The sequence below is a fragment of the Oncorhynchus mykiss genome, chromosome 27, assembly GCF_013265735.2.
Source record: "Oncorhynchus mykiss isolate Arlee chromosome 27, USDA_OmykA_1.1, whole genome shotgun sequence".
NCBI lineage: Eukaryota > Metazoa > Chordata > Actinopteri > Salmoniformes > Salmonidae > Oncorhynchus > Oncorhynchus mykiss.
The window spans coordinates 9,127,199-9,154,266 of record NC_048591.1 but is presented as its reverse complement, the minus strand read 5'-3'; the positions used below and the strand labels follow the sequence as shown (position 1 = coordinate 9,154,266).

The window sequence follows — 27,068 nt, the reverse complement described above, 5'->3', positions numbered from 1 at the left end:
AAAACATATCCTGGTGATGCTGTTTTCTTCAGCTGCAGCATGTGATCCGATGGCTCCCCTAATCACATGTATTAGTTTTACATAAAAGCTCAAGGAGAAGCAATCTCTGTTTGCAATAACCATATGAAGCCATTATGGACATATGAAACTAGGAGGGTGATCTGATATGCTCTAGTTCCTTTTTGGTCCTTTGGCCTCACTTTAGTGTTCACAAATCTGAGACTGACTGGATAATTTAGTCTATGGCTTCACCTAGGGATTGTTGGAGCCTTTCCCCTATATTTCCCCATCCAGTTTTGTAAACCCCAAAGAGAACCCTCTGGGGAAAGGGGTAATAAAGTAGGCAGAAAATGAAATGTGTTGTAGCCCTCCTCACTGTTTCTGGATCAGGTCTTGGTCTATTTTCTGGGGCTTATTCGGAGGATTGAAACGTTGACATCGAAATACAACGTGAAAGACCAAGAACATGCGGTTATCATTAGAAACGGCAGGGAGCAGTGTTTTCTCAAAATGTTTATCTGCAGAGTTCTAGGCGTTTGAACACACCCCTGTCAAACTTGTACCAGTGGAGCGGGGACAGCCTAAACTTAACTTGAGGAGACGGGGCAACGGAAGTAGGCTACAAAGTAACCGTTTGGCAGATGACATTGCAAGCAGAAAAAGGGGGAAATGTCTTCGGGGTACAAATCTTGGATACTGCTTACAGGTTTTATACTGTTCTATGTTGCTTATCTGTTGCTCGGAGCGCTCGTTTTCTCCACCATCGAACGGCCGGTGGAGGACAAACTAAAAAGTGACATACAAGTCCTGAAAGAAGAGTTTCTCAACCAAAGTTGCGTCAATGCAACATCACTTGAAAACTTTTTGGAGAAAGTTTTACAAGCCAATAAGTATGGAATATCTATCCTTCCGAATTCTTCTGCGAGTTCAAATTGGGACTTGGCTTCCTCTTTGTTCTTCGCCAACACTTTAGTAACGACAGTCGGTAAGTAAATAGCCTATACTTGTCTTTGTTAGGCCTTCAGTTTTGTTTCGGTTAGTCCATATAAGACAATTCTAAACAATTTAAGTGCTAATATTGCAAGATACTCAAGGAAACACTGATTGTTTATAGATTACAATTGCAGTTCCAACTGGGCATTTTTTTTTGTATTCCGTGACCAAAACATACCACGCATCAATGGGCCCTTGTGATTTTCAGGTAGCCTTGCCCCAGTATCTGCGTTAATAAGGATCGGACCCTTTCTTTCCATTTTTGCCGAAAATGACATACCCAAATCTAACTGCCTGTAGCTCAGGACCTGAAGCAAGGATATGCATATTCTTGATACCATTTTTAAAGGAAACATGTTGAAGTTTGTGGAAATGTGAAATTAATCTAGGAGAATAACACATTAGATGTGGTGAAAGATAATACAAAGAAACATGCGTTTTACTCTTTTTACCATCTTTGAAATGCAAGAGGCCATAATGTATTATTCTAGCCCAGGTGCAATTTAGGGTTTGGCCACTAGATGGCAGCAGTGTATGTGCACAGCTTTAGACTGATCAAATGAACCATTGCATATCTGTTCAGAATGTTGTATCAAGACATGCCTAATTGGTTTATTAATACATTTAATTTCATAATTGTGCACACTCCTCAAAAAATAGCATGGTATTCTTTCACTGTAATAGCTACTGTAAATTGGACCGTGCAGTTAGATCAACAAGAATTTAAGCTTTCTGCCCATATCAGTCTCTGTCCTGTGATTTTTGTTTTGTTTTGTTACTTACAACCAGAGGTCGACCGATTAATCGGAATGGCCAAATTAATTAGGGCCAAGTTTTCATAACAATCGGAAATGGGTATTTTTGGACACCGATTTGGCCGATTTAAAAAATATATATTATAACTTTTTACACCTTTAATCTTTAACTAGGCAAGTCAGTTAAGAACACATTCTTATTTTCAATGACTGCCTAGGAACGGTGGGTTAACTGCCTTGTTCAGGGGCAGAATGACAGATTTTTACCTTGTCAGCTCGGGGGATTCAATCTTGCAACCTTAGTTAACTAGTCCAATGCTCTAACCACCTGATTCCATTGCACTCCACGAGGAGACTGCCTGTTACGCGAATGCAGTAGAAGCCAAGGTAAGTTGCTAGCTAGCATTAAACTTATAAAAAACCAATCAATCAATCATAATCACTAGTTAACTACACATGGTTGATGATATTACTAGTTTATCTAGCATCTCCTGCATTGCATATAATCGATGCGGTGCGTATCGTTGCTCCAATGTGTACCTAACCATGAACATCAATGCCTTTCTTAAAATCAATACGCAGAAGTATATATTTTTAAACCTGCATATTTAGCTAAAAGAAATCCAGTTTAGCAGGCAATATTAACCAGGTGAAACTGTCACTTCTCTTGCGTTCATTGCACGCAGAGTGAGTGTATATGCAACAGTTCGGGGCACCTAATTTGCCAGAGTTTTACATAATTATGACATAACATTGAAGGTTGTGCAATGTAACAGGAATATTTAGACTTATGGATGCCACCCGTTAGATAAAATACGGAACGGTTCCGTATTTCACTGAAAGAATAAACGTCTTGTTTTCAAGATGATAGTTTCCGGATTCGACCATATTAATGACCTAAGGCTCGTATTTCTGTGTGTTATTATGTTATAATTAAGTCTATGATTTGATAGAGCAGTCTGACTGAGCGGTGGTAGGCAGCAGCAGGCTCGTAAGCATTCATTCAAACAGCACTTTCGTGCGTTTTGCCAGCAGCTCTTCGCAAGCACAGCGCTGTTTATGACTTCAAGCCTATCAACTCCTGAGATTAGGCTGGTGTAACCGATGTGAAATGGCTAGCTAGTTTGCGTGGTGCGCATTAATAGCGTTTCAAACGTCACTCGCTCTGAGACTTGGAGTAGTTATTCCCCTTGCGCTGCATGGGTAACGCTGCTTCGAGCCCAGGTAGGAGCAAGGAGAGGGACGGAAGCAATACTGTTACACTGGCAATACTAAAGTGCCTATAAGAACATCCAATGGTCAAAGGTTAATGAAATACAAATGGTATAGAGAGAAATGGTCCTATAATTCCTATAATAACTACAACCTAGAACCTCTTACCTGGGAATATTGAGACTCGTGTTAAAAGGAACCACCAGCTTTCATATGTTCTCATGTTCTGAGCAAGGAACTGAAACTTTAGCTTGCTTACATGACACATAATGCACTTTTACTTTCTTCTCCAACACTTTGTTTTTGAATTATTTAAACCAAATTGAACATGTTTCATTATTTATTTGAGGCTAAATTGATTTTATTGATATATTATATTAAGTTAAAATAAGTGTTCATTCAGTGTTGTTGTAATTGTCATTATTACAAATACATTTTTAAAAAATCAGCCGATTAATCAGTATCGGCTTTTTTGGTCCACCAATAATCGGAATCGGCTTTGAAAAATCATAATCGGTCGACCTCTACTTACAACCTCATGCTAATCACATCAGCCTACGTTAGCTCAACTGTCCCACGGGGGACACCGATCCTGTAGAGAAGGGGTGGGTAATTCCAATCCTCGAGGGCCTGATTGGTGTCAAAGTTTTTCCCCAGCTAACACACCTGACTCCAATAATCACCTAAATCATGATCTTCAGTTCAGAATGCAATTTGATTAATCAGCTGTGTTTGCTAGGGATGGATTAAAAGTGTGACACCAAGCAGGCCCTCGAGGACTGGAGTTGCCCACCCCTGCCGTAAAGGTTAGTTATTAGATGGGCAACCAGCAGCCCTCCTTTTGAAGACCCTCAGATCAATTTCCACTGACTCATTCAGGGTCTCAACGTACAAGTTGTTGCAAGTTAGAATAGTAGACTGACTACACTAAACAAGGTATAATTTCAAAATGTGGTTGTGCATCAGCACTTCTCCTCAGTCACTGATAGTGAGTCAATTAGCCCATGTCAGCTAACATCTTTTAGCTAGCCGCTAAACTAATTTAGCTATCTAAAAGATGTTATCATGGTTGAATTACTGGCCGTAGGGCCCCTGTTGATTTTGTAAGTTAGTCTCACTCAGACATCATTTCTCTCCACACTGACTAGTGTGGAATTGCAGGAAATTAACTGTAAAACAGCTAATTTGACGCTCCACCCCATGGCGAAATGAGTAGAATTGCATGAAATTTGTTTTAACATTGCTTAATCTATTCTATGCCCCATTGCAAAAATGTGTAGAATTGCATGAAGTTAATTTTAAAATGTAAAACAAAATCTCTACTGTCAAGGGGGGAGTCACTAAGATGTTTTGCGAGCAATGTGTGGGTGAGCATCTGCGGCCTCATGAGTTCAGATTTAAGTGCCTTTGAACGGGGTATGGTAGTAGGTACCAGGCGCACCGGTTTGTGTCAAGAACTGCAATGCTGCTGGGGTTTTCCACACAAATTTCCTGTGTGTATCAAGAATGGGTCCACCACCCAAAGGACATCCAGACAACTTGACACAACTGGGAAGCATTGGAGTCAACATGGGCCAACATCCCTGTGGAACGGTGTTCCTAATAAAGTTTTTGAAAGGAATGAGAGATTTAACTTCCGTGTCAATGTTTGGCTTTTTCGGGAGAGGCTTTGTTACTGCCACTTTTAGTGAGCTTGGTATACAGCCGGATGATAGGGAGACGTTTATTGTGTTCAACATAGGAGTGCCAAGCACAGGAAGTAGCTCTTTCAGTAGTTTAGTTGGAATAGCGTCCAGTAGACAGCTGGAAGTTTTCTAGGCCATGACTGTATTTGGTTACTGTGTCGAGATACAGGATATATATATATTTTTAAACAACTAGTGTCTCCATTGATCCGTGGTCCTGGTAGTTCTGTGCAGACTCGGTACAACTAAGTTTTGGAGAAATATGCATACACTAAGAGGAGTCCTTCATCTTGTTTTCTAATGATCATGATGTTTTCCTCGAAGTTCATGACCTATCACTGCTGAAGTGAAGGCCATCCTCACTTGGGGGGAAGGTATAGATATTTATAGGCTATACATTGCCTCACATTCCTATTATTTGACAGTTTATCTGTAGTGTTAGGGTAGATGCCCGTGCAGTGGAGTTCATATGATATTGAGTTGCAATGATATTTGTTTACATAGCCAGCTAACACGTTTCCTTTTGTTGTCCTATTTCTACCAAAGCGATTCATTTTCGAAACTGTCCTAGCTTTGTAACGAAGCAGCTAACATCTGTAGTTTGCCTGTCAGGCAAGAAAACGAGAGTTGGAGGCAACATTGTGCTTCGCTCACAACGCTGTCACACTCCCGGATCATCTCGCTCGCTCCCTCCCTACAAAGACAACCAGCTAACTTTGTTTGCCCATCAAAATAGATGAGGAATTATTCTAAACCTGTTTAGCTAAATTGCACATAGTGTCATCTTTTAACATTTTATTTTCTACATCCTAAATAAATAAACTGTGGTTGTGTTGAATCTATAAACTGTTGTGTGACATACGTTGACTTCTTACCATCCATGGAAAGTAATCTGACCATGGGTCTTGAAGTGTGCGTACCCTATTTATGGTTATAATCTGACCCATCTATGAACATATTCATGAATGTCTTTGTGTACTCTCTCCTGTCTGATTATCCATCAGTCTGACACACTGTACATTTGCACACCATTAACTCAGAAACAATCTGGCCATTAAGGGGTTTTATAAAATCATTTTGGTTGATTTGAAAGTGCTGTATAGCATCATAATGTGTGTGGGTGGGTGTAATGGGAGGCGAGTAACTGTATCACACAATTTATTATGGAAACCCCTAAGAGGTGATTGTTAAGACGAGTGTGTATGGTCGAGAGACGGTGTGAGAGAGAGCGATGACGTTTCTGACCACAATTGTATCCTATTGGTTGCTCTGCTCCTCTCTCTCCCTCAGTCTGTTTCTCTTAGGTCAGTGAAAGTGAGTGAAATGATGTGTAGAGTCTGGGCTCAGCAGCAGAAGGCAGGGAGGGAGGAAGAGGGGTTGGAGATGATGGGAGGCCCAGCCTAGGCCTAAAGTGAAAGTGGCAGGGGTTTTAGACTTGTTTTTAAAAGTGGTATGAGTTTGTTTATTTTTTTTCAGATCTGGTGTTTAACACCAACCTGTCCGCCACCAAATCCAATTCACTGAATTGTTGTCAAAGTAGGCTACTATTTCTACATTTTATGTCAGGCCTGGTTTGTACTAAATCTTTTTGAGAGAGGTTATCTACATTTTGAAATGGTCTCTGAATAGTTTTTGCTTTTTTACATTGACAACAATTCTTACTTCTGTAACAATCAAATAGATTACTTTGTGGATTATGAAATAGTTTCTGAATATTGTCCTCTGGTAATTTTTTTTATTTTTTTTTATGAATATTTAAAAATATATATTTATGTTAATAATATTTAAGTATAATATATTATACTTGGTACAATACATTCTGAGTGAGTAATTTAGTCAAATTTACTACAATTTGTTTTATCTCAAATTGTCAGTAATCTACGACAGCATTCTAGATTTCTATTGGGGTTTAAAGGGTTAACAGATGTTTGTACTGCGACATCCTTGGATAGGTGGAGGGAGTCTGGAAGGGCTTCTAGAATCCAGAGTTGATGAATGCTCCGAAATACTTTTGGAGTGGGTCTTTGGACTTCTCCATGGAAATATTATCTGCCATGACTGCTAGTTCCGATAGGAATTCAGGGAACTCCGTGAGGGATGCTGTATACGGCCCAGGAGGACTGTAAACAGTAGCTATACAATTTATTGAGTAGGCTGCATAGATTTCATGACTAGAAACTCAAAAGAAGAAAAGGCAGTCTTTTTTGTTGTTGTAAATGCAAATTTGCGGTCATAAATGTTAGCAACACCTCCGCCTTTGCGGTATGTGTGGGGTATATGATCACTAGTGTAACCAGGAGGAGAGGCCTCATTTAACACAGTATATTCATCAGGCCTAAGCCATGTTTCAGTCAGGCCAATGGCATCAAGTTTTTGATCAGTGATTAGTTAATTGACTATGACTGCCTTGGAAATTAGGTATCTAACATTAAGTAGTCCTATTTTGAGATGTGAGATGTCACAATCTCTTTTAATAATGACAGGAATGGAGGAGGTCTTTATTCCAGTGAGATTGCTAAAGCGAATACCGCCATGTTTAGTTTTGCCCAACCTAGATTGAGGCACAGACGCTGTCTCGATGGGGAAAACTGAGCTGTGCTAATGGTAAACTCTACTAAGGCTTGCTATCGCATTGTCGAGCTAGAGGAGTTAGAGCCCTGTCTATGTTGATAGATAAGATGAGATCACCCCTCCAGTGTTGGAGTGTGCCCCTGGCTATCCGTAAATTAAAATAAAAACAAGAAAATAGTCACATCTGGTTTGCTTAACATAAGGAATTTGAAATGATTTATAATATTACTAGTCATACTTAAGGATATTTTAGCCATTACATTTACTTTTAATACTTTTAGACCTTTTACTCAAGTAGTATTTAACTGGGTGACTTGAGTCATGTTCTATTAAGGTATTTAAAAAAAACTTTTACTCAAGTATGACAATTGGCTACTTTTTCCACCACTGCATGAGTCCCAAGAAAGAGGGCCCAATTATCTACAAATTCAATCTTTTGGGAGACAGTTCTCAACCTGTGATTAAGTTGTGCGAGTCTTCTGTAGAGCTCATCGCTCTCCGTAACTGGGAGGGAGCCAGAGACAATTACTCGATGCCAAAACGTCTTTCTAGCAAAGCTACACGCTGAAGCTATTTTGCGCTTAGGGCCTCTGACTGTTTCATCCCAACATCGTTGGTGCCGACGTGGATAACAATATCTCTATACTTTCTACACTCACCAGTATTAGCCTCAGCCAGCACCATCTTCAGATTAGACTTTGCGTCATTAACTCTGCCCCCTGGTAAACAATGTATGATCACTGGATGATTATTTTTAAGTCTAATATTGCGGGTAATGGAGTCGCCAATGACCTAGGGTTTTCAATTTGTCAGAGCTAATGGTGGGAGGCTTCGGCGGCTCAGACCCTGTAACGGGTGGAGGAGAGACCTGAGAAGGCTCTGACTCAAACTCGTTGCTTAGTGGTGAATACCGGTTGACAGTTTCTATCGGCTGAATGAGTGACACCGGTTGATCATGCCGACAGCATTTCTTTCCAGAAGCCTTGAGAAAATTGTCCGGCTGCTAAGACTGTGCAGGAGGATTAAACATTTCTTAAGGCTAGGGGGCAGTATTCGGAAGTTTGGATGACTGACGTGCCCAAAGTAAACTACCTGTTACTCAGGCCCAGAAGCTAGGATATGCATATAATTGGTAGTATTGGATAGAAAACACTCTAAAGTTTATAAAACTTAAAATGTCTGTGAGTATAACAGAACTGATATGGCAGGCAAAGACCAGAGGAGAATCCATCTGGAATTTTGTTGTTGTTGATGTCACCACCCATTGAACATACCTGTCTATGTGAAATTCAAAGGAAATCCTCCCAGATTGCAGTTCCTATGACTTCCACTAGATGTCAACAGTCTGTAGAAAGGGTTTCGGGCTTGTTTTTTGAAAAATTAGCTAGAATTTGTAGTTTTTCAAGGTGGCTCTCATTTTGACTGTAGTCTTGTGGCGTGTGTGGATGAAGGTGCGCACCTCATTTTTTTATCTACGGTATTGAACATACTACATTCTGTCTTAAATTGTATTGTTTATTTACATATTAGGGTACCTGAGGATTGATTAGAATCGTTGTTTGACTTGTTTGGATGAAGTTTATTCTTAACGTTTGATTCCTTTGTATGCGTGTTGAACTAGTGGAATAGGTGGATTACTGAATCAAACGCGCCGACTAAACTGACTTTTTTGGGATATAAAGAAGGACTTTATCGAACAAAACAACCATTTGTTGTGTACCTGGGACCCTTGGGATTGCAAACAGTGGAAGATCTTCAAAGGTAAGTGATTTATTTTATCGCTATTTCTGACTTTTGTGACGCCTCTGCTGGTTTAATGATTTTGTATTGCGTGGCTCTGTCCTCAGATAATCGCATGGTATGCTTTCACCGTAAAGCCTTTTTGAAATCTGACAAAACTGTTGGATTAACAAGAAGTTAAGCTTTTAAACGATGTAAGACACTTGCATTTTCATGCATGTTTAATATTACGACTTTTGTATATTGAATTTCGCGCTCTGCAATTTCACAGGATGTTGTCGAGGTGGGTCACTAGCGGCACGCCCAGCCTTATTAACACTACTACCTTTATTTCCTGGTGGCAAAGATGCTGTGTCATCGTTTCCTACACTTAAATTGCCCTCACCTAATGATTGTGTCTGAAGCCGGGCTTGCAACTCGGCTATCCTCACCATAAGGCGATAGTACTCCTGCATATGAGTACAGCGACCTGCAATGAGAAGGCATAATGTTAACTTTTTTTGTCCTTCAGACGACGGCCTACAGGAAGGAGATGAGTTCCTTGGCGGAGTGGTGCCAGGAATATAACCTCTCCCTCAACATCAACAAATTGAAGGAGCTGATCGTGGACAAGTCCAATTTTATTTGTCACATACACATGGTTAGCAGATGTTAATGCGAGTGTAGCGAAATGCTTGTGCTTCTCGTTACGACAATGCAGTAATAACCAATGAGTAATCTAACCTAACAATTTCACAACTACCTTATACACACAAGTGTAAAGGGATGAAGAATATGCATATAAAGATACATGAGTGAGTGACGGTACAGAACGGCATAGGCAAGATGCAGTAGATGGTATCGAGTACAGTATATACATATGATATGAGTAATGTAGGGTATGTAAACATTATATTAAGTGGCATTGTTTAAAGTGGCTAGTGATACCTTTTTTACATCAATTTTTCCATTAATAAAGTGGCTGGAGTTGAGTCAGTATGTTGGCAGCAGCCACTCAATGTTAGTGGTGGCTGTTTAACAGTCCGATGGCCTTGAGATAGAAGCTGTTTTTCAGTCTCTCGGTCCCTACTTTGATGCACCTGTACTGACCTCGCCTTCTGGATGATAGCGCTGGAGAGGGTAGTGCAACTTTACAGTTAACTAGTCCAACGCAATAACGACCTGCCTCTCTCTCGTTGCACTCCACAAGGAGACTGCATGTTACGCGAATGCAGTAAGCCAAGGTAAATTGCTAGCTAGCATTAAACGTATCTTATAAAAATCATAATCATGTTGCGGGCATATCATAATCAATCATAATCACTAGTTAACTACACATGGTTGATGATATTACTAGATATTATCTAGCGTGTCCTGCGTTGCATATAATCTGACTGAGCATACAAGTATCTGACTGAGCGGTGGTAGGCAGAAGCCGACGCGTAAACATTAATTCAAACAGCACTTTTGTGCGTTTTGCCAGCAGCTCTTCGTTGTGCGTCAAGCATTGCGCTGTTTAGGACTTCAAGCCTATCAACTCCCGAGATGAGGCTGGTGTAACCTAAGTGAAATGGCTAGCTAGTTAGCGCGCGCTAACTAGAGGGACAGAAGCTATACTGTTACACTGGCAATACTAAAGTCCTATAAGAACATCCAATAGTCAAAGGTTAATGACATACAAATGGTATAGAGAGAAATAGTCCTATAATTCCTATAATAACTACAACCTAAAACTTCTTACCTGGGAATATTGAAGACTCATGTTAAAAGGAACCACCAGCTTTCATATGTTCTCATGTTCTGAGCAAGGAACTGAAACGTTAGCTTTCTTACATGGCACATATTGCACTTTTACTTTCTTCATGGGACCAACACTTTACATGTTGCGTTATATTTTTTTATATGTGGACACCTTCAAATGAGTGGATTCAGATATTTCAGCCACACCCTTTGCTGATGGGTGTATTAAAACCACGCATACAGCCATGCAATCTCCATAGACAAACATTGCCAGTAGAATGGCCTTACTGAAGAGCTCAGTGACTTTTAAAGTGGCACCGTCATACAGTGCCATCTTTCCAACAAGTCAGTTCGTCAAATTTCTTCTTCCATCCGGTCTGGATGGGGGCGTGCTCACTCTCCTGCTGTCTCCTGTAGTCCACGATCAGCTCGTTTTTGTTAAGTGAGAGGACTTTCTAGAATGTCTCTTTTTTTTGGTTGGAAAAGGGAGGTAGCTTAGCTTATTAGTCAAATTAACATTTGAGAGGGGTGAGTGAGTCACATTTTTCAGATAGATTATTCAAAACGGGCTACTTTTTAAATGAAAGAAATCAGCCCTTAGGTAGCCTACTTTAAAGTTTACTGGTTCACCTTTTGATTGTTTGCGGATTCTATCATGGATTGTGTTAACTTTAATTTTGTTCAATGTTAACCGACTTGTTCCCATCATAGCTTTAATTTGTTGGATTGTGAGATCAGTAACCTCAGGCAATGGCATGTTATCTGCTATTATGTTGTGTTTGCTTGTATGGGATCCTAATAACTTCTACACTTTCTCTCGCTCTTTTTTCTCTCTCTCTCATACTTTCTCTCACCCTCCCCAGGATATGGGCACACTACGCCCCTGTCGGACACAGGCAAAGCCTTCTCCATCTTCTATGCCCTGCTGGGAGTGCCCTTCACCATGCTGGTGCTCACCGCCTGCGTCCAGAGGCTCATGCACCCGGTGACCTACGGGCCCATCGACATGTGCCGCCAGAGGATCGGCCTGGACCCTCTCGCCGCCACTGCCGTCCACTTTGCAATCCTGCTGCTGCTGGTGGTGCTGGGATTCTTCGTGGTACCCGCCGTGGTTTTCAGCCACATCGAGGACACCTGGTCCTTCCTGGACGCCATATACTTCTGCTTCATCACGCTGTGTACCATCGGCCTGGGCGACTACGTGCCCGGCGAGAAGCCCGGACAGAAGTTCAGGTCGCTCTATAAGATCTCTGTGATGGGTGAGTCATGAACTAGTCTGTGTTTGACAACAGGGTGTGGCACACTGACACTGCTCAGACTGATGTCATATAAATTCTGTGATACTCATTACACATTCAACTTAAATATTTGTGTTCACGATGTCGTGTTAGAATTGTTTGCCCTGAAGTCTCTTTCCTATGAATAGAAAACAAGGAAATAATAGTGTGAACAGTGATGGGAATGATTGGGTGGAGTTTGCAGCATCAATGTTTTAAGCACAGGGATGTGTATAGGAATAAGTGGACTTGACAGTTTTGACCATGTGCAGACACCTGACGTGAAGTGGGAAACGCTCGGCCCAACACCACCTCTCCAGCACTGAGATAGCTAGGCCCTCTGGTGGAATATGGTCCTTTGTCCCAATGAGACCTCAGAAACGTTCACGTCTCGGATGTGAGAAATGGCGCCTCCTGAGTGCTTCTCCTCCCATCAGGTAGTGCATTCCGGTCAAAAGGGTCCATAACGTCCAAGGAAGCGATTTAGAAACTACTAAATGCTGTTTTGTTCTAGTTTTTTAAATGTGCTTATTGTAAGATCTATTTGAAATACTCCTAATTTGAAGAGGAGAGAGGACAGGACACCTCTGCTCTACATTGTGCTCAGTGTCTAGACTTCTTATGGGCCAAATGTCAGGAGATATTAGTTCAGAATGATGACTTGGCGTGACTTTCCCGATTTTTAACCTGGCTCAGCTGATGAAAGAGAATGTATGCATTCCTTATCCCTGTGTTGACCATAGACATGTAATTCTGATACTGCATAGATGCAGTACGGTTTATCGTTTTTGAGTATATTTGTAAAAGTCTGAGGAGGCCCTCTTGTGGTTTTCAGGAGGAAACTAAACGGTGTCGCGCCACTGCCCCCTCCATGTATCTCACAATGTCTGTGATTTGGTTGGTATACTGCATGTGTGAATTTGAAGTGGGCTTCTTGTTTTGGGAAGAGTGCAATGTGTGGTGTGATTGCGCTCATCTTAAGGACACGTTGCAGTAGGGAGATAACGAGACCACACCACCATCTACCCCACTTGCACTGGGAGGGATTTCATATTGTCACATGACATTTTATCAGAGTCATGCTTTTAGTTTAAGGTATAATTGAATTACCCTGTTATTCTCTCTCAAAATAACCTCACTGTTTCGAGCCTAGTTGTTTGTTGTACTGCCATTGTGGTGGCTGGCTCTGTGGCGTTGTCTCGGGGTCCGCCCGCACGCGCGTTGTGCTTCAATACACAACTTGTTGCCTTGTTTTAGGGCACTGTTTTGGTTGATCATGTCACATGACCTGGATTTTAACTTTTATTTCAAGCTTGTTCATTCCCTTTTTTTTATGTCATATGGTCCAGCACCATCCTCAGATGATTGCTTTAATTTTGGGTGTAATTCTCTTGTCATCTGACATGATCAACCAAAACACAGGGCCCTGACTATGTATGCCAGATCCTCCTGATTGGTTGTTCTCGTTTCCTAGGAGGATTAGCAACTACTAGAAAATAGGTTGTTTTGTTCATATCGGAATACACTTTTCCTGTCAATACCCTACAAAGCCTCCCGAGTGGCGCAGTGGTCTAAGGCACTGCAACCCAGTGCTAGAGGCATCACTACAGACCCGGGCTGTGTCACAGCCGGCCACGACCGGGAGACCATTGAGGCGGCGCACAATTGGCCCAGCGTCGTCCGGGTTAGGGGAGGGTTTGGCCGACCGGGTTGTCCTTGTCCCATCGCTCTCTAACGACTCCTTGTGGCTGGCCGGGCGCATGCACTCTGACTTCGGTCACCAGTTGTACGGTGTTTCCTCTGACATTGGTGCGGCTGGCTTCCGGGTTAAGCAAGCATTGTGTCAAGAAGCAGTGCGTCTTGGCAGGGTCGTGTTTTAGAGGACGCATTGCTCTCGAACTTCGCCTCTCCCAAGTCCGTATGGGAGTTGCAGCGATGGGACAAGACAGTAACTACCAATTTGGATATCTCGAAATTGGGGAGGAAAACGTATTTACAAATACTCTGTCTACTCTGCTTATTGACCTGCACTGAAACAAATTAACCATGATATGGCATAAAATCATAACTATATCGTGAGGAAGCCTGTTGAACAGTTGGCCGCCTTGTCCATCAGGAATGCACCACGAGCACACCAGTGTGGTGAGTTTGTGCTTTGTGAGACAAGGGTAGCCTAGTGGTTAGAGCGTTGGACTAGTAATCGGAAGGTTGCAAGTTCAAACCCCCGAGCTGACAAGGTACAAATCTGTCGTTCTGCCCCTGAACAGCCACTGTTCCTAGACCGTCATTGAAAATAATAATTTGTTCTTAACTGACTTGCCTAGTTAAATAAAGGTGTAAAAAATAAATAAAAATAAAATAATAATGTTTCTTCCCACAGCTCAAGGAGCTGATGTTGAATTAATGTTGTACTCTCTGTCCTCTGCAGTGTACCTGTTTCTCGGGCTGATGATGATGTACCTGGTCCTGCGTGCCTTCCACCGGATGGCCGACCTGCATGGCCTGACTTCTTTCTTCCAACTCCCCCACTGTGACGAGGATACAGAGGAGGACAAGGAGCCCATTATCGAGGTCGGCCACGAGGACCAGCATGAGGCAGAGGCCTCGGCCAAGCCCCTGGATCCAGCCTCCCAGACCTCCTATAACACCATCAACCGATAAGGACCGTTCTCCTTTACATAAGTCAGGTGAAACAGCTAAACAGTCACTGTTTTACAGCAACACAGGATGAGTTGAAAACCTGACCATACTTAGAAAATACAAAGACTATCGTTACTGCAGTGAGGCAACTCATGGCTCAGGTCAGACCTTCCTGCTACGACTGCTCAACTGAACCAAAAAGAAACTCTACAGATGTCCCAGTGCACCCAGTTAACACTTGGCAAGGGTTGTTCGTCAAGGTGGGAGAAGGTTGTTGTTCCATCACCTGTAGAGAACACTTCTGGTTGGGACTGATGAGGATTATTTGTCACTTTTTGATGTTTCAGACCAAAATATATATATATATGTATGTTTATATATATATATATATATATATATATATATATATATATGTTTATCATATACTGATATTTTATTGTGGATGTATTTTCATGTACACTTTTGTGGTTTTAGGTCAGGGTTGATCAAGGAAGGTCGTACAGAAATATTGGATGTTTCAAAATCAAACAAACTCATTATAGTGGCCATCTTTGAAAGAGTTTGTTGCCCCTCCCCAGTAATTAGGTGAAAAAGCCATTGCTTGAGACTTTGTCTTGAGTCATATGATGGAGCACATTCCCAGGACCCCCATGGCTTTGTTTTTGCCTGTTGTGTAACATGATCTTGTGTTTCAAATACATTAAGTATATCATCTGAAGGATAACAAATTTAGGGAATAAAAGGATTGAAAATAAAAACTAAGTATCTGTGTTCTGATGTGTAGTTGTCTATAGTTAAATATTAGGATTTTCTGCCATTGTGAAAGTATGTACTTTAGCATATGAAGTTTGTCCATCTTGAACAATGTAGCAACTGACAATGTAAAAACAGCCAATAATGTAATAGCTTTTTCATTTATAATTTAATAAATGCTGATAATGTAGATTGCCAATGTTTAAAATGCTAAAGTTTTTGTGCATAATGTAATTATTACAGTATGCATTGATTATCACATTGAAGTGGGTAACTTATAAATGTAATAATTTTAACCAATGTAATAACAAAATTACTAAACTAAATTCACTCTGTTTTTTTCATTAATATCAAGTGTCATGCTTCAGTAATAGTGGACTACATGCCACACCACATTCCCAAATCCTTATTTGATATTACTAAAGGAATGTAATTGGACAGTTCATTAAACCAGGGGACTAATGTTGGAGTGCCCATACTACTGTTTCCCAGCAGACATATGTTGGAGGTTGTGACATTTGAATTCCAACACACTTAGATATGACAACAGTTTGGGACTGTTATCTGTAATATCTACACAAGACCAGAACATACAGTTGAAGTTGGAAGTTTACATACACCTTAGCCAACTACATTTAGACTGTTTTTCACAATTCCTGACATTTAATCCTAGTAAAAATTCCCTGTCTTAGGTCAGTTAGGATCGCCACTTTGAAATGTGAAATGTCAGAATAGTAGAGATTTATTTCAGCTTTTATTTCTTTCATCACATTCCCAGTGGGTCAGAAGTTTACATACACTCAATTAGTATTTGGTGGCATTGCCTTAAACAATTTAAACTTGGGTCAAATATTTTGGGTAGCCAACCACAAGCTTCCCACAATAAGTTGGGTGAATTTTGGCCCATTCCTCCTGACAGAACTGGTGTAACTGAGTCAGGTTTGTAGGCCTCTTTGCTCAGACAAGCTTTTTCAGTTCTGCCCAGAAATGTTCTATAGGATTGAGGTCAGGGCTTTGTGATGGCCACTCCAATACCTTGACTTTGTTGTCCTTAAACCATTTTGCCACAACTTTGGAAGTATGCTTGGGGTCATTGTCCATTTGGAAGATCCCTTTGCGACCAAGCTTTAACTTCCTGACTGATGTCTTGATGTTGCTTCAATATATCTACAATTTTCCCTCATGATGCCATTATTTTGTGACATGCACCAGTCCCTCCCGCAGCAAAGGACCCCCACAACATGATGCTGCCACCCCCCTGCTTCACGGTTGGGAAGATGTTCTTCAGCTTGCAAGCCTCCCCCTTTTCCCTCCAAACATAACGATGGTCCATTCTATTTTGGTTTCATCAGACCAGAGGACATTTTTCCAAAAAGTACGATCTTTGTCCCCATGTGCAGTTGCAAACTGTAGTCTGGCTTTTTATGACGGTTTTGGAGCAGTGGCTTCTTCCTTGCTGAGTGGCCTTTCAGGTTATGTCAGTATAGGACTTGTTTTATTGTGGGTATAGATACTTTTGTACCGGTTTCCTCCAGCATCTTCACAAGGTCCTTTGCTGTTGTTCTGGGATTGATTTGCACTTTTCACACCAAAGTACGTTCATCTCTAGGAGACAGAACGCATCTCCTTCCTGAGCAGTATGACGGCAGCGTGGTCCCATGGTGTTTATACTTGCATACTATTGTTTGTACAGATGAACGTGGTACCTTTAGGCATTTGGAAATGAATTAACCAGACTTGCGGAGGTCTACCATTTTTTTTCTTAGTTCTTTGCTGATTTCTTTTTATTTTCCCATGATGTCAAGCAAAGAGGCACTGAGTTTGAAGGTAGGCCTTGAAATACATCCACAGATACACCTCCAATTGACTCAAATGATGTCAATTAGCCTATCAGAAGCTTCTAAAGCCATGACATTTTCTGGAATTTTCCAAGCTGTTGAAAGGCACAGTCAGCTTAGTGTATGTAAATTTCTGACCCACTGGAATCGTGATACAGTGAATTATAAGTGAAATATTCTGTAAACAATTGTTGGGAAAATGACTTGTGTCATGCACAAAGTAGATGTCCTAACCGACTTGCCAAAACTATAGTTTGTTAACAAGTAATTTGTGGTGTGGTTGAAAAACAAGTTTTAATGATTCCAATCTACATGTATGTAAAGTTCTAACTTCAACTGTATGTAAAATGGAGCCATAAAGGCAACGTTGTATTAAAATGTTTCTTGTATTGGTTGACCTAAAAAAGAAAAGGTGCAACACTTCCATATGAGGATTGTAAAGGCAGATAATTGAAAGTAGTGGAAAAAACATGGATTTTGGCCTTGGACCAATGGGTGGGGTGAGTGAGTGAGCGTCTGACATGAGTCTGGTTCCATCTCCATCTTAATGGGTCTGGTTTAATCTCTAAAGCAAAGTAGCCTGGTCTATCCTGGGATAAGGAGTAAAAAATCATGTTGAATATTTTTGTGATAATTACAATTTGTCTATTCGCATGACTGAAAGGTGTCTTCAAATTGAGCCGTTTTTTCTCCCTCTCTGTCGACACTGTTTGCAAGGTCAAAATGGAAGTTCAATAGTAACCCCCCCTTGCTAGTCTGTTGTGGCAATGGATGCAAATTCAAAGTGTTTGTTAATATGCATGCCATTAGAGTTATTTTAGGTTATTACATTATTGATGTCTGGAGCATGATGTCACGAACTCTGCTGCTCTGTTACTACGTAGCAACTTAGCGGTGTCGAAAGCCTATTTCGATCTCCAGAACGGCCAAACCACATTTTTGTTTAGAAGCCCGTTTTGGCCTCAAATTAGTTTATGATTAAGTTCAATTTGAAAGTTCGCTACAAATTGAGATATTTAATTAAATAGTGATCCATTCTGACTACTACACTGAACAAAAATGTAAACATAATGTGTTGGTCCCATGTTTCAAAATAAAAGATCCCAGAAATGTTTCATATGCACAAAAAGCTTATTTCTCTCAAATTTTGTGCACAGATTTGTTTACATACCTTTTTATTTAACTAGGCATGTCAGTTTGTCACGACTTCCACCGAAGGTGGCTCCCCTTCCTGTTCGGGCGGCGCTCGGCGGTCATCGTCACCGGTCTACTAGCTGCCACCGATTCCCTTTTCTGTTGGTTATGTCTTATTGGTTTCACCTGTTTCTTGTTTCGGGTTTGGTTTAGGGCTATTGAAGCCTGTTATGCCCACCAGCTTTTGTGCGGGCTTGTTTCTCTGTTCTGTTGTGGATGGTATTGTTTGTATTTTTCCAGACTGTTTGTGTCCTGTTTTGGGTCGGTCATTTATTCTCCTGTTGTTTTGGCATGACCTTTTCTCACCGGAATAAATATGTTTTTTTGTCACTTTCTGACCTTGATTTCCGTTGTTTTGTATTTATTTAGGATGGTCAGGGCGTGAGTTGGGTGGGCAGTCTGTTTGTTTTTCTATGTTTTGGGGCATTTCTATGTTTTCGGCCTAGTATGGTTCTCAATCAGAGGCAGGTGTCATTAGTTGTCTCTGATTGAGAATCATACTTAGGTAGCCTGGGTTTCACTGTGTGTTGGTGGGTGATTGTTCCTGTCACTGTGTTTGTTGTCACAGGATAGGCTGTATAGGTTTTTCACGTTCCGTTTGTTGTTTTGTAGATTTAAGTTATCTCATGTATCGTTCATTTTCCATTAAAGAACATGAGTAACCACCACGCTGCTTTTTGGTCCGCTTCTCCTTCTACAGACGACCGTCGTTACAGAATCACCCACCACAACAGGACCAAGCGGCGTGGTAACGGGCAACAGCGGCACAAGGAGGAATGGACTTGGGACGATGTGTTGGACGGCAAGGGTTGCTACACATGGGAGGAGATCCTGGCGGGAAAGGATCGCCTTCCATGGGAACAGGTGGAGGCAGCGAAGAGAGCAGAGGCAGCCGGAGAGAGGAGCCGGCGATATGAGGGAACACGGTTGGCAAGGAAGCCCGGGAGTCAGCCCCAAACATTTCTTGGGGGGGGGGCTAACAGGGAGTATGGCTACGCCAGGTAGGAGACCTGAGCCAACTTCCTGTGGTTACCGGGGGGCTAGAGAGACCGGGCAGGCACCGTGTTATGCGGTGGAGCGCACGGTGTCCCCAGTGTGGGTGCACAGCCCGGTGCGGTACATTCCAGCTCCGCGTATCGGCCGGGCTAGAGTGGGCATCGAGCCAAGTGCCATGAAGCCGGCTCTACGCATCTGGTCTCCAGTGCGTCTCCTTGGGCCGGCTTACATGGCACCAGCCTTGCGCACGGTGTCCCCGGTTCGCCTGCATAGCCCAGTGCGGGCTATTCCACCTCGCCGCACTGGCAGGGCGACCGGGACCATTCAACCGGGTAAGGTTGGGCAGGCTCGGTGCTCAAGAGCTCCAGTGCGCCTGCACGGCCCGGTCTATCCGTCAACACCTCCACGCACCAGCCCTCCGGTGGCAGCCCCCCGTACCAGGCTGTCTCTCCGGCCCATCCTTACAGGGGCTCCCTCCTCTCCAGCGCTGCCGGAGTCTCCCGCCTCTCCGGCGCTACCAGAGCCTTCCTCTTCTCCAGCGCTGCCGGAGCCTCCCGCCTGTCCGGCGCCGCTGCCGGAGCCTCCCGCCTGTCCGGCGCCGCTGCCGGAGCCTCCCGCCTGTCCGGCGCCGCTGCCGGAGCCTCCCGCCTGTCCGGCGCCGCTGCCGGAGCCTCCCGCCTGTCCGGCGCCGCTGCCGGAGCCTCCCGCCTGTCCGGCGCCGCTGCCGGAGCCTCCCGCCTGTCCGCCGCCGCTGCCGGAGCCTCCCGCCTGTCCGGCGCAGCCAGTGCCGCTCGCCTGCCCAGTGCCGCCCGTCTGCCCAGCGCCGCCAGTGCCGCCCGTCTGCCCAGCGCTGCCCGTCTGCCCAGCGCCGCCCGTCTGCCCAGCGCCGCCAGCGCCGCCCGTCTGCCAGGAGCCGCCAGCGCCGCCCGTCTGCCAGGAGCCGCCAGCGCCGCCCGTCTGCCAGGAGCCGCCAGCGCCGCCCGTCAGCCAGGGGCCGCCAGCCAGCCAGGGGCCGCCAGCGCCGCCAGTCAGCCAGGGGCCGCCAGCGCCGCCAGTCAGCCAGGGGCCGCCAGCGCCGCCAGGGGCCGCCAGCGCCGCCAGTCAGCCAGGGGCCGCCAGCGCCGCCAGTCAGCCAGGGGCCGCCAGTCAGCCAGGGGCCGCCCGAGCAGCTGCCCCTCTGTCCAGAGCAGCTGCCGCCCCTCTGTCCCGAGCAGCTGCCCCTCCTCTGTCCCGAGCAGCTGCCCCTCCTCTGTCCCGAGCAGCTGCCCCTCCTCTGTCCCGAGCAGCTGCTATCGCCCCTCTGTCCCGAGCAGCTGCTATCGCCCCTCTGTCCCGAGCAGCTGCTATCGCCCCTCTGTCCCGAGCAGCTGCTATCGCCCCTCTGTCCCGAGCAGCTGCTATCGCCCCTCTGTCCCGAGCAGCTGCTATCGCCCCTCTGTCCCGAGCAGCTGCTATCGCCCCTCTGTCCCGAGCAGCTGCTATCGCCCCTCTGTCCCGAGCAGCTGCTATCGCCCCTCTGTCCCGAGCAGCTGCTATCGCCCCTCTGTCCCGAGCAGCTGCTATCGCCCCTCTGTCCCGAGCAGCTGCTGCCGCCCCTCTGTCCCGAGCTGCTGCCGCCCCTCTGTCCCGAGCAGCTGCCCCTCTGTCCCGAGCAGTTGTCCCTCTGTCCTGAGCAGCCGCTTCTCCTCTGTCCCGAGCTGCCCCTCTGTCCCAAGCAGCCCCTCTGTCCCAAGCAGCCCCTCTGTCCAGTGGGGTCATTGAGAGGGGTGGCCATGGTGAGAAAGCCACGGAGGCGGACAATAAGGCTATTGTTAGGCTGTATAGGTTTTTTACGTTCCGTTTGTTGTTTTGTAGATTTAAGTTATTTCATGTATTGTTCATTTTCCATTAAAGAACATGAGTAACCACCACGCTGCTTTTTGGTCCGCTTCTCCTTCTACAGACGAACGTCGTTACAGTTTTCCTTAAACCTCTGCTCTCTGTGCCTGACTCCGCACCCACCACTCCTAGTTACGTAACACAGTTAATGAATTATTATTTACAATGAAGGCCTACCAATAGGCAAAAGGCCTCCTGTGTGGACGGGGGCTGGGATAAAAAAAAAAATATATAGGATGAAAAACACATCAGGACAAGCAAGACACCACAACACTACATACAGAGAGACCTAAGACAACACAGCATGGCAGCAACACATGACAACACAAACATGTTACAAACATTGTTGGGCACAGACAACAGCACAAAGGGCAAAAAAGTAGACAATACATCACACGTTAGTGAGCATTTCTCCTTTGCCAAAATAATCAATCCACATACAAGGTGTGGCATAACAACAAGTGGATTAAACCGTGTGATAATTACACAGGTGCACCTTGTGATGGGGACAATAAAAGGCCACTAAAATGTGCAATTTTGTCACACAACACAATGCCAAAGATGTCTCAAGTTTTGAGGGAGCGTGCAATTGGCATGCTGACTGCAGGAATGTCCACCAGAGCTGTTGCCAAATAATGTAATGTTAATGTATCCACCATAACACGCTTCCAATGTTGTTTGCGTTGCAGTACGTCCAACCAGCCTCAAAACCGCAGACCATGTGTATGGCGTCGTGTGGGCGAGAGGTTTGCTGATGTCAATGTTAACAGAGTGCCCTATGGTGGCGATGGGGTTATGGTATGGACAGGCATAATCTACGAAAAACTAACACAATTGCATTTTATCGATGGCAAATTGAATGCAGAGATACCGTGATGAGATCCTGAGGCCCATTGTCGTGCCATTCATCCGCTGCCATCAGCATGTTCCAGCATGATAATACACGGCCCCATGTCGCAAGGATCTGAACACAATATCTGGAAGCTGCAAATGTCCCAGTTCATCCATGGCCTGCATACACACCAGACATGTCACTCATTGAGCATGTTTGGGTTGCTCTGGATCGACGTGTACAACAGCGTGTTACAGTTCCCTTCAACATCCAGCATCTTATCACAGCTCTTGAAGCGGAGTGGGACAACATTCCACAGGCCATGATCAACAGCCTGATCAACTCTATGCAAAAGAGATGTGTCGTGCTACATAAAGCAAATGGTGGTCACACCAGATACTCACTGGTTTTCTGATACACGCTCCTACTTTTTTTAAAGGTATCTGTGACCAACAGATGCATATCTGTATTCCCAGTCATGTGAAATCCATAGATCAAATTAATTACAATTAATGTATTTCAATTGACTGATTTCCTTATATGAACTGTAATTCAGTGCAAATCTTTGAAATTGTTGCACGCTGCGTTTATATTTATGTTTTCATTGTCATCGCACAGGACCACGTGCTAACACAGACCAATCACGGGCCGGCAGGCTATGAGGAAGCTTCCACCATCATGCCGTTGACGTTAAAAAGAACAATTCACCCAAAACCACTAATTCCTTTAATTTAGTGTTAAATAATACTAACATGTGAGATCAACCTTTTTTGGTGAACAAATGTTTCATTCTGGCATTATAAGGTTGGTAGCAACATGGAAAATCGTTCTGGAAATCTGTTGCAGCTCAAGTCGACTACAAAATCCACAATGCAATGCAATGCTCGCTCATTGGGCTGGCTACACATAATACCAAATACAATATCAGCATGTAAAGTAGCTAGTTAGCTGTAAAATCGCCTAAACAAACTGCACTAGCAATTTGGGCGTCTACAATCTCACCATGTTCAACCTGCAGATCGATATGCAAGGGCAGATATACTTTTGAGGAGATGGGAACCGTTACCCATGCCACGTCAATGGGCCTCGTGGTGAATTTTGGGCTATTATAGGACAAGGAGTGAATGGGAGTCACTTGGGCGCAAGCTCAAAAAGCCAACATTAGCATGAATTTCGTCAACAATATTACAAATATTTTCCAATATATGAGATACTTAACTTGTTATCTGTAATATTGTATAGCTTTGGAAACGAGATTAAGTACTTCCATTACCCAATGGGATTCCATATCCTTCCTCTGGGCACGTTTGAAATTAAAATACTTTCTGCTTTATGAGCCTTCGAGAGTTTTCCACATGAATACCTGGATGACGTCAACGTTATCGCTACCTACTAATTTTAATGTTACGCGTTCAGTATACATTTTTAAATTATTGGCCATGTATTACATTAGCATTTATTACATTATTATTGCAAAAGTTATTACATTAGCAGCGATTACATTATGGGCAGTTATTACATTATCAGTTACTACATACGTATGACATTTTCACATGCACCTTAACAATTCAACAGCACAACTCCACCTGCATTTGCATCGTTGCGAGGCACTTGCGTTGTTCTGACAATGTCCACTTGGGGTCAGAACGGGACGTTGAGTATTTTCTCTGGCTGCTTGCTGGTGTTCTGCAGTAGGATCCCCACCGAAGGTGTGAATCTACTGTACTGTATCGCAGTTGAGACAAGTGTCATTGTTTGAAAATATTGGCACAAACCCATTTATTTTTAGAATGTATAAAAAAAATATTAACATTGTGTTTGCATAAATTTGACAGTGCACTTACATGTCTTTCATTGAAAAATGTCCGCATAATTTGCTTTTTCAGGGCATTGAGCCAAAATACATTATATAAACAAGAATATAAAAAATACAAACTGCCATTGTGTAACATATAGATCACATATTTAGCTGGACATTTAAATAGGAATTTTCTATAAATAACTCATCCTTTGAACCATTTCTGACCCTGGTTTGACATTTTCTAAAAATGCCACACAATAGACCTTAATAAAACCCTTAATGATGAAACTGACACTTCTGTCTGGGACATTACTGCAACCAAGTTACTGCAAGCAAACACTATTTTTCCCCTTAGACATCATTGCACGCACAACAGAACCAAACTGAGGAATTCCTCTATATTAACTCCAGCTGTTATAACCTGATATTGAACTACTGGTAAGCACCATGACATTTCACAGCCAGTAACTCAGGTTAAGGTAATATTTGTATTTCCTAATGGCCAAAGCAAGCTGTAAGTTAGTGGCACATCTCAATATGTAGCCAAATTATGCATACTGGTTAAGCAAGTTAGACTACTACTACAGAACATATTGACCAATACAATGCAGTACTATTGTAGTTCAGTTGTACTTTTGTGATATTGAAGGATGTGAGAATGTGTTAAATATTAACCCTCTATTTACTGGAGTAAGACCAGTGAAGGGGATTTCTTCAAAGATGTCATTTCCCACCAGGTTAATGTTTTTACACATTAAAAAAAATGGTCATCTACCTTCAATTAAATAGATGCCTGAGGCATGTAATGATATTCGAAAATTCCAACCGAGTCAATCCTACCTACCCACTAATTAATTTCTTGGACATCAGTCTGAACTTGCTTTGCTATTAGGAACATCTTACAATATAATCTCTTGATATAGCTAGGCATAAGGAATATTACGTTTAAAACATCACTACTAGAAAAAATAGGCTAGTCTCTCATTCAGCCTGTTCTTCTTTTGTATAAAAATAGAGTATTTCACTGATTAAACCATGTGATCAACTGTAAACACTCAATTTCAATGTCTTGTTCTCTTTATAATGTCCTAATTTCCTCAAAGTTCTGGTGATCAAGACTCTACCAGTATTTCCATGATGTGCTCCAGCTCATGCAGGTCCCTGAAGCTCTGGTTGAGAGAGAAGAGAGCGGGTGAACTGGACGGAACGGAGGACAGAGAGGGTAAGTACTTAAGCAGCTCGTCACTGGCTGCAGCAGAGTGCTCGGACCCCCATCTCCCTGTCAAACACGGATGTGTCGATGTCATGGAAAAGTTCATCTAGTTTTACATCCTGCAGGTAGCTGGAACACACAACCTCCTCCACGCTACCAAAAGCCACCCAGCTCCGTATGAGCCCCAGGTCTCCAGGTAGGTTCTCAATGGACCTGAAAGGTGTCCTCTGAGGTGACTGCCCTCTATCGACAGTCAAGTCTAGTTCTTTCAGAATGGAGGAGACAGCAGCTGACAGGGAGAAGTCACTCTCTGAGGACATCCAGACATCCTCGACACCTGAGGCACTGTTTACAACACCCAGACCAGACTCCCTGTGGGTGCAGGGTTTAGATGGGACCATGGGTGGCACTGGTCCTGTCAGGTTAACTAACCCATATGGAGGCTTGTTTTCTAGGTGTATCTGCCGCAGTGTGTTGGCTATCAACACGGAGCGGCGCAAACTAGGCTCCATCAGCTCCTGCCCGTGGTGGTACTTGATAAGGGAGATGCCAAGCACGGACTGCCGCTGGCTGTCCCAAGTGCCGCTACGCATGCCCCCCACGACATCATCGACTTTGCGCTTCTGTCCCTTGGATATCATCATCATCCTCCTCGACCTAACGTAGTTAGCTAGATGGAGAACACAAAACTTGATAAGAATCTTTAGAGATCACATCAAGACACGTTACATTGTGAGTTTACTACAGTGTGGGAATATAATAACTAGCTAGCAATATAGCTAGTAGCTAGCTAACATTGGTTAGCTAACTAATTTAGCAAGCTAGCTACTACATCACTAGCGTTTTCTCCACTTCCTAGTTTGTCACAATTTGGCAAAACAACAACAAACCTGTTGTGTGCAACTGTTCATCTGTCTTCAGCTATCTTTTCGATATAGAAAAGTAATGAATTATGTTAGGTCCAAATATGTCTTATTTGTTTGCCTAGCTCGCCGGCTCCGTACAAAACCCACCGGCAAACTAAAAAGTAAACTCGTTCCCGCCCGAGATTTAAGTTTCACCAGAGAAGAGGCGAAGCGAGAGGTTTCACTCTTGCCAAAATACTGACCAAACAGACCAGGCCGGAGTTTGATAAGTCAATGAGGGAAGTGAAAAAACTTTTATTATTTCTTAATTTTCTCGAAATCTAAAAACACAACCTAGATTCGAGCCGATGTCTTAAGTAGTTGAACATATTCTTACTCCAACCTCGTGAAAGTGACAAACTGAAACGTTTTAATTTTCGCCCAAAAACAACATTATTTCAAAGGAGAGCCTGTGAATTGATGTTAGACCCGATGACGTTTTGTATTTCAATTTGTTTTTAAATTGAGTTTATGATAAGCAAGCAATTTTATTTGGGTTTACAATAGGCTAGGCTATTTTGACAAAGCCAGCTATGGACGAGCTACATTGCCCAAAAAGTTACTGAATGCTTTGCATACCCATGCTACTGTGATATTAGACTACGCAAGTCATTATATGCCAACCTGTTTGTCTCTATATTCAAACAGAAAGCTTCCAATATGTTTTTCTCATTCGCCAAATTTGAAATTCAAACTCGTCAGAATTGCAGTAGATAAAGAAAATGTTGTTGACAGTGGTAGGGTAGTCCCAGCAGTCTCTTAGCTTTTGTTTGAAGTGTTCACATCAGTGTTGCCAACTGCTCAGTAAGTAAAGCAGCTATTGGCTGTCCTAAAAGTCGCTAACTAACGTCATTGCCTAATTTGTATAATTTGCCATGTGCATGTAATTGTGATGGACGCTGTAGGAGAGAGGAATAACGTCTGGGATAGACACAAAGTGAGTAAAAAACACCCTAAATATGTTTAGAACTACCAATGAACTTTCTTCTGTCATTCTTGTTTTTTTTTATGTCACAATTCCAACCCTCCTCCTTTATCTGGGCTTGGGACCGGCAAAAGTGACCCA

General features: G+C 43.2%; 2 protein-coding genes across 2 annotated transcripts; one reads left to right on the top strand and one right to left on the bottom strand.

Moving 5' to 3' along the window:
• The first annotated feature begins 139 nt into the window (after positions 1 to 139).
• On the top strand, positions 140 to 15,544 carry LOC110507472 (potassium channel subfamily K member 6). Its single transcript, XM_021587478.2, has 3 exons — positions 140 to 985; positions 11,539 to 11,934; positions 14,381 to 15,544. The coding sequence occupies exons 1-3, from the start codon at positions 670 to 672 to the stop codon at positions 14,611 to 14,613; spliced, it is 945 nt and encodes a 314-aa protein (XP_021443153.1). The 5' UTR covers positions 140 to 669; the 3' UTR covers positions 14,614 to 15,544.
• Positions 15,545 to 23,531: 7,987 nt separating this feature from the next.
• Positions 23,532 to 26,236, bottom strand: LOC110507469 (SERTA domain-containing protein 1). The gene is made up of 2 exons (XM_021587474.2): positions 25,988 to 26,236; positions 23,532 to 25,767 (listed from the first exon to the last, which is right to left on the bottom strand). The coding sequence occupies exon 2, from the start codon at positions 25,742 to 25,744 to the stop codon at positions 25,127 to 25,129; it is 618 nt and encodes a 205-aa protein (XP_021443149.2). The 5' UTR covers positions 25,745 to 25,767; positions 25,988 to 26,236; the 3' UTR covers positions 23,532 to 25,126.
• Positions 26,237 to 27,068: the final 832 nt, after the last annotated feature.

Coding starts and splice junctions, on each gene's coding strand:
- LOC110507472 (XM_021587478.2), top strand. CDS start 670: ATGTCTTCGGGGTACAAATCTTGGATACTGCTTACAGGTTTTATACTG. Junction 986..11,538: donor CACTTTAGTAACGACAGTCG/GTAAGTAAATAG, acceptor CACCCTCCCCAG/GATATGGGCACACTACGCCC. Junction 11,935..14,380: donor CTATAAGATCTCTGTGATGG/GTGAGTCATGAA, acceptor TGTCCTCTGCAG/TGTACCTGTTTCTCGGGCTG.
- LOC110507469 (XM_021587474.2), bottom strand. CDS start 25,744: ATGATGATGATATCCAAGGGACAGAAGCGCAAAGTCGATGATGTCGTG.